This window comes from Triticum dicoccoides, chromosome 1A (assembly GCF_002162155.2).
Source record: "Triticum dicoccoides isolate Atlit2015 ecotype Zavitan chromosome 1A, WEW_v2.0, whole genome shotgun sequence".
Lineage (NCBI taxonomy): Eukaryota > Viridiplantae > Streptophyta > Magnoliopsida > Poales > Poaceae > Triticum > Triticum dicoccoides.
Genome location: NC_041380.1, coordinates 452,564,704 through 452,571,823, shown reverse-complemented (window position 1 = coordinate 452,571,823; position 7,120 = coordinate 452,564,704). Strand labels below are relative to the sequence as shown.

The 7,120-nt window shown below is 41.4% G+C and overlaps 1 protein-coding gene across 3 annotated transcripts; it reads left to right on the top strand.

Moving 5' to 3' along the window:
* Positions 1–712: 712 nt before the first annotated feature.
* LOC119278207 lies at positions 713–5,852 on the top strand. Of its 3 annotated transcripts, none has more exons than XR_005137667.1 (7): positions 713–879; positions 1,158–1,516; positions 1,908–2,003; positions 3,472–3,531; positions 4,084–4,321; positions 5,090–5,155; positions 5,432–5,852. XR_005137667.1 is itself a non-coding variant. In XM_037559565.1 (5 exons), the coding sequence occupies exons 1-5, from the start codon at positions 765–767 to the stop codon at positions 4,306–4,308; spliced, it is 855 nt and encodes a 284-aa protein (XP_037415462.1). In that variant the 5' UTR covers positions 713–764; the 3' UTR covers positions 4,309–4,588. The 3 variants fall into 3 exon arrangements, 1 of the variants encoding a protein (XP_037415462.1); XR_005137668.1 differs by having other exon boundaries at positions 4,084–4,325; XM_037559565.1 differs by lacking the exons at positions 5,090–5,155; positions 5,432–5,852 and having other exon boundaries at positions 4,084–4,588.
* The last annotated feature ends 1,268 nt before the right edge of the window (positions 5,853–7,120 follow it).

The following is a 7,120-nucleotide window of genomic DNA, read 5'->3' as shown; positions in this document are numbered from 1 at the left end:
TAGTTAAATTAATATGTCAAATTTGGCCCAAAATAAAAGGGGGACATAATAAATCCAGACGGAGAAAGTTACTGTATTGGACTTCTCGAAAGAAAGTAGAAAATAAAGTGAGGTTTGAGTTCATGTCTAATAAATATATACGGAATGGAGGGTATATGAATGGATTCCGTAGGAATTTGACGAACCGATTCCTATGATCCAAAGGACTTTCATAGAAACAATTCGTATGGTCCTTCATAAAATTCTTTCAAAATATAGAGGGTCGACACCATCCGTTGAGTTCAAAAGGGGGGCAACCGGGACAAACTTCAAGTCAGATTCGATTTACTGCAGCTGTATATATGGCGAGGGACCATCGCCCAAATCAAATCGGACGATTGCCGGGGAATAAAGGTGAGGGACCAGCGGCGTGGAATTTTGGAGGGGTTCTCGAAGTCTCAATTTCTTTCGTCGACGATGGAGACAACTCAACACAGTGTAGTGTTGTGTTTTGGATGTCTTCACGAAAATTTCATCTAGTGCGTGTGATGTTTTGCTTAACTGCACGCAATCTCAGCCTTGATTTCTATATCGGGCGGTGCATTTTTTTTTGAATTGTTTGGATTGTTTACACACATGTGTCATGTGGTTATCGGGCGGTGCATATGGTATGAAGATAAGCACAAAATGAAGCATCTACGGGGTCTGAAACGCAAAAAGAAATCCAAAACCCCCAACCCTCCTACCTCACGGATTGCGGCGCCGCCGACGAGTCACCGAGCGAGATGGCGAGCTCGGCGCTGAGGCGATCTCTTCCACGGCGCGGCTCGCTCCGCCGCCTCCTCCCTTCCCACCCACCACCCGCCGCCACCTCCTCGTTCCGTCGCTCCTTCCAGTCCGGTGAGCACCCCGAACCCCTGTCTCATGTGCAGTATCTCCGGCACCTCGTGCCGCATCCGGACTTAGCTCACCCTTTCTGTACCAACTGAATCGAGCGGCGGGTACGGAGATCTAGGTTTAAAGAAAATCCGCCCTCTAGCTTCCCCGTGCTGAAATCCCTCGTCATTTTGTGACGACGACATGCCTGACATCTGGGGAATTGCCGTTTAAAATGTCTCGGCGATCCTGTTCTTTTTCTTCTTCTTACATGCTTGTTTGCTCCAAATGCTGCTTCGCAGAAGAGGGCGCGGCGGGCGAGAGCACGGAGGACTTTGAAAAGCGGATGTTTGGGAACCAGAGGGAGCCGGATGCCAACTCGTTCTTCGGGAAGCTCGATGGGGTTGGGAGCTCCTTCGGAGGAAGACATGGCACCGGCTCTGGGATGGGTGCCTTCAGTCAGCAGGGTGGGATGGGTAACTTGTTTGGTGAGAGGAGTGTTCATGGGATCATGGATGGTTTCGACTCCTTGAACGATGGCATGAACGAGAAGTTGGACGACGCGGCCCGCACCTTTCACATGACGGATGAGGTTGAGGACGATGACTATGATTTCAGGCCAGATGTGAATTACAGGCGAGGCTCGACTTACAATGTCCGGGTAAGAGGGATATCTGTTCCATTACTTCAGTGATTCAAGTATTAGAGAGATCACAAATCCTTTGCAATCTTGAGATTTTGTTTAGCCTATACGAGTATTCAGGAAGCGTCACTAAATGTGTGAGCTAGATTTTTCTTAGTTAGTATATTTCCATGCAGCAGAGTACTATTTTGTGGATAGATGTCTGTTAAAAGTCAAAACAGAAAGAAATTGCTCGTTTGATTCACTATTGCCTGAAGTCCTGAACAACTGTAACCACCAGAAGATAGTGTTATAGTATCATTTTAACTTTCGAATACCATTTATTATTTAAGCATGCAAGCATCAGTATGTTATCTACTGAAATCACTCTCTTTTAACACCAGATTTTATTCAACTCTACTGCATGCAGGATCTTGACCTAACAAAACCTGCAGCCCCAAGGAATCCTCCTAGACCTCAGTTTGAAACATCTACAAAGGAAGTTTTAAGGAAAGCTGATTTTAGGGTGAGTACATCTGCCTGGCAACCTATGTAAACTGGCCACAGTTTTAGTTTTAGTTTTGAGTACTTTGGCAGCTTGTAAACTCTAGAACTGTTAACCATTATAAAGTTCAGGAATACAATGACTATGGTATGCCTCAAACAGCACTTCTTTCGTGAATGGTTGGAGTAAGTCATATGCTAGATGATGATACATCCATGCTATTTTTTCCAAATATCTGGTGACGCTACCCTAAGGTTGTTAGGGTTCTGACATTTTCTCTTGATGCTTTCTGTCGCCATATTTGAGTTTAGCAATTATTAACAAGTTCAGTATAGTTGAACTCACATGTTGCTTGTTATTCTGTTAATTTGAATTATTGCCTCACATTCTTCTAACTTTCTAAGATGATGTTTAGATGCCAATATTGGAACACAGCAAGTGTCAAAGCGATTTGAATGCTATGTAGGCATGGACCATATTATTTTCCTTATTTTTCTTATTTCCAAAAACCACTCATGTGTTAGCACACAAACCCCTGCGCACTTCAGATTAGTATTGCACGGCCACCTGCATTATAGAAGAAGAAAATGTAACCAATCAGCACAAATAAAAGTAGAATATTTTCAAGAGGAAGACCATATCACTAGGCACCCAATCAATACAAACAAAACTGCAGCAACCATAGCCCGAATCTTCTCAAGCACAAAAAGTGAACTTGTTAAATCTTTGGTTTGTGTTGCCTAGAGCTTACTCATCAGGCTTGTTCTATTATTGATCTCTCCATCCCAAAATGCATATTGCTAAAACCTTCTCCAAGAACAGACACAATTGTTTTGTCCTGCATGTGCTTGGCAACAAGCACCATCCATATTTCCCCTACAAAAAACTTATAAACACACATGCATCAATATCTACAAGCAGAACTGAAAGTAATAAAATATTTGAACCTTGTCATACATCAGGAAAAAAAAATTAAATCTTCCTTTGCCGGCCATAACCAACATAAGATTCTTGGAGAGTATGTAGAAGCTTCTCACATGGTTATTCTTGCTGCCACACATGGCGGCGTAATTTAGCTCCTGTGAGACGGCGAGATTGGTAATTGAGCTCAGGCTACTTTTGCAATCAAATCTGATAGCATTTCACTAGATTTGATTCACAATTGTCTTAACCAATAAAAATACCGCCTATGTTTTGCTAGAGGGAGTAATCAGTAATGGTATTGAAGCGACGGAAATATGTAAACGTGGTAGTGTTTTGGTTGGAGGTCTGCCACTTTGCTTAAACAGTGTGTATGACTAAACTGCTCATCTTTTGGTGGTTTGTAACCTTTTTTTTTGAATAATTTACCTACTGCCAGACACCTTCATGCATGGATACATGGTTTTCGAGAGACCAATTTTGATCTGCTTGATACATTTCGATATCTTGACCTATTACAACTATCTTCAAGTTGCATTCTCTGACCACATGGAATTATTCCTTGCAGAATGTTAGATTCCTTGCCAACTTTATTACAGAGGCTGGCATTATCATCAAGAGGAATCAGGTAATAGGGTACTTTCCCGGCTTTTATATAAGATATAAGAAAATATTGGGTGGACAGATTCTTGTCTTCCTGATATATAATATAAATGCAGATCATGGTTTCTCAGATTGTTGTCAATAATGCTATTCTCTTGTTCAGAGCTAAATGCATATTCTCTTACGAAGGAGTGTTAGAGTTCAAGCAGCAACTGCCCTGCAATGCATTATATTTCAAATGTTACTCTTACAGTCTTACTAACAGAAATGGGACACTGGTTATTTGTGAATGTCCCCCTTCGCTCATAGTGCTGTTGTTGAGGTGTTCATTTTCATGCTTGTTGAGCACAAACTTTTTCATGCATAATCTTAAAGTAACCCAACTTATAATTAAGGCGGCACATATAACATCATCTCCCTTTGTCAATGCTCAGTATGTAGTGTTATTGTATCTTGTTTTACTATTACCTTGAGAGAGTACCTGCCTGCTTCTGAAGGTCAGCTTCATGGGTGTATCCATGTTCTTTATGAGGCACCTACTTGCCTATTGTTTCTAACTTATTGATCTGCTCTCCAGACCAAGATAAGTGCAAAAGCTCAGCGCAAGGTGGCGAGAGAGATTAAAACAGCGCGTGCACTGGGGCTGATGCCTTTCACGACGATGGGCAAGAGACCATTCATCTTTGGCAGAAGTGCGGAGGAGGATGCTTCAGAAGAGGAATATGGGTATGATTTTGTCCAGAAGGATGCTGGACCTGAAGATACTGCTGGCGATGCTGTGCCCGATGTGGAGACTGCGTAAACAATCTGGAGTAGTAGGTCATTTATAGAAAAGTTCTCGCTTCTACTTAGTGCCTCGTGTTATGTATGCCACTCTATTTTTCCTATCTAGTATGGATGCCTCTTGAGAATAATGGAAGCTTACGCTCCGCAAAACATGAAACTGTTGATAGTATTGACTTATTGATAAGCTATTCCTCATTTTTAGCTTGTTTCTCCCCATTTGTATGGTTACAGCCTTAGACATAATATCAAGCCCTTCTAAATGAGGCACCATTATGAATATATAACAGTTAAGAACATTTTATAAGTTGTCAGTCATTGCATTTTTGGACATCTAATTTCTTTGTTGTGCACAGCACAGCTCTGCATTTTATCGTGCACCGACTGTTTTACCTTGTTCTTGGTCCAGTTCATGTACATAAATGCATATATACACCTTCTGTGCAATCCAGACAGTAAGACAGTCTGCTCGTATGTATTCCAGTGAATTAATTCCTGGATATAATACTAGTATAGGCTTAGGTCATGTTCGCATTTACTTTAGCTAGCCATTCACTAGTTTGACATTGGTGTGGGTTCTGTAGATCAATGTAGTTTCATGCATTAGGAAACACTGATTGTGCCGAAGTGGATAATACTGATTCATTTGTTTCATGTTCTCTCAACCACTTCCGTGCGGAGTTCCTAAATATCCGTGATCATCTGTTTTCTTGCAGCCCATGCACACCTTTTCTGTTGGACCGTCTATTTGTTGTTCCAAAAAGGAAAAATGATTTAACAGAAAATATTGCATGTTGCAGGAACTATGGTGACTTGTGGATCTATCACTGATTTACCAAATTTTTGATGTTTTCGCTCTTTATGAGGTTGGTTTTTGTTCACTTTGGTTACTAGAATGATATCAGAATAAGACATCTGCAGTTAAATTGTTGATATTTTTAGCATGAACTGAAACTTGCACGGCTAGCTCTTACCAAACTTTTCATGATGCGCTTCTGTTTATTCAAACTAATACTACTCTGGTTAACTTCCAGAAATCAACGTTCGCATTCATCATGTGCATGTAGTTTTCACAAGAAGTTCACCACATTGAATAGGCCTTGCATCTATGTATCCATAATGTTTTTTCCTCTGTCATGCAGGGTAAGCTTACTCCAGATGTGGAAGATCAGTTGGAGAGAACGTGGTTCCCAAGTTAGCAACACTGTAGACGTCAAATATGATTATGCTGCAGTTTCAACTACGTCTGAACAACAGTAGATATGTGTTTTTCATATGTACTCTACTCCCGAAGTGTAAAAATAGCATCGATCAGAATATCAGGAGCCCCAGCTTGCACGGTTGTGTATCATTGCCTGCTAATCGACGTTCGTATGTGGTTGTTCCTGATCAAAACTTCCTGATCATATCTTGTACAGGAAGGAAAAATGTATATCAGTTCCCTCATCAACTCTTTGTGCTCTAGTTTTTGGGAACCTCCAACAGCCTATACCTCCTCCTGCACCTGGAAAGACCGTAGCCTATGTAACTGGACGGGGATATATTGAGACTGCATCTGCTTCAGTTGTTGCTGCTCTTCCGAGTTCATTAAGCTGCATGCTATGGGCTCAACGTCTTCCGTGTGTGCAAGATAATTTATTGGCTTGCCTGTCTAAGTGATGGATTGAGTTCAGGTTTCTTACTCTTTTCAAATAAAAAGTTCAGGTTTTCATTGTAGAATGAGGAGGGGTTAATGCATCGTCGATTTGGGATACAGGGGCACATAACTGCGATATAGAGGCGGGAGCTCTGGGCCCAGATCCCCCCCGTTTTATCATGCAATTGTTGCCATGGATTGGGAACTCTAGATTTTGATTTCAGGTCCCCATGTTTTCTTTTTGATAGAGGCCTATGGCTGATTCCACCAGTAAAAATGACATTTTTGCGGAACACAATAAGCATGGTCTGCCATGCCATAGTAAGGCAAATGATCATGGCAAGATGATGACCTGATGATTTCTTTGGTAGAGGGAATCGAGACTATATATGTGCAAGAGGCAGTTTTCCCACCACCACACAATGCATACATGGTGTTGGCTGGGTGAAACGGTCCATACTCCATGCTCTTTGTTTCTGAGATATTAGAGTAAACCAATAGAAAAATCATATTTCGGTTCAACGAATTTGTGAGCCAATAGAGGGACCCGCTCCTTGGTTCATGTTGAACCAGGATGGGAGGAGAGCCAATAGAGGGATTTCCTGTTGAACCAACATGGGAGGAGTGCTAGGACCGGAACAATTGGAGGGAATTAATCAAAAAACCGACGAGGGATTTCTCGGATTTTGGTGCAAAATACGGGATAGTTGAGAAGATAATCGCGTCTACTTTTGACGAATTCTTTCTTTTTATTCTCGATGGGAATGACATATATAGCCGGGTCGGTTTAGTGATTACCGAGAGTAAAACATGAGGTAAATGGAATCAAACCCCTTGGTTCAACTAAATTACAGTGAACAGTAACTAAAGCAATAAGCCAAGTAACAAAAGCCATTGGATCTTGCCATGGTTGGATAACCGACTGTGCCCTTCACTTGTGTTGCTCTGATTTGATTGGGTTATTTCATAGTCGATTTTCTCACAGCATAAAAACTGGTGATATAACTTTTTCTTTTGACAGTCTGTACTCATGATGCTTGGTTATAAACCATAGTCACCTTGAAATTCATAGAAAACTCACTAGAAGTTTTACTGTTTCCCTTCTTAAGTTTTTATTCTCTCAATACCATTGACCGGTGCCAAGATGATTCTGTTTCCCCAGTTATGTCTGCTGTTATCTAGGAATTTATCAAGC

What these genes read in the sequence shown, in the direction of transcription:
- LOC119278207 (XM_037559565.1), top strand. Translation starts at nt 765, where the DNA reads ATGGCGAGCTCGGCGCTGAGGCGATCTCTTCCACGGCGCGGCTCGCTC. An exon ending in CCGTCGCTCCTTCCAGTCCG is followed by an intron (nt 880 to 1,157) that starts GTGAGCACCCCG and finishes GCTGCTTCGCAG; the next exon opens with AAGAGGGCGCGGCGGGCGAG. An exon ending in TTATCATCAAGAGGAATCAG is followed by an intron (nt 3,532 to 4,083) that starts GTAATAGGGTAC and finishes TCTGCTCTCCAG; the next exon opens with ACCAAGATAAGTGCAAAAGC.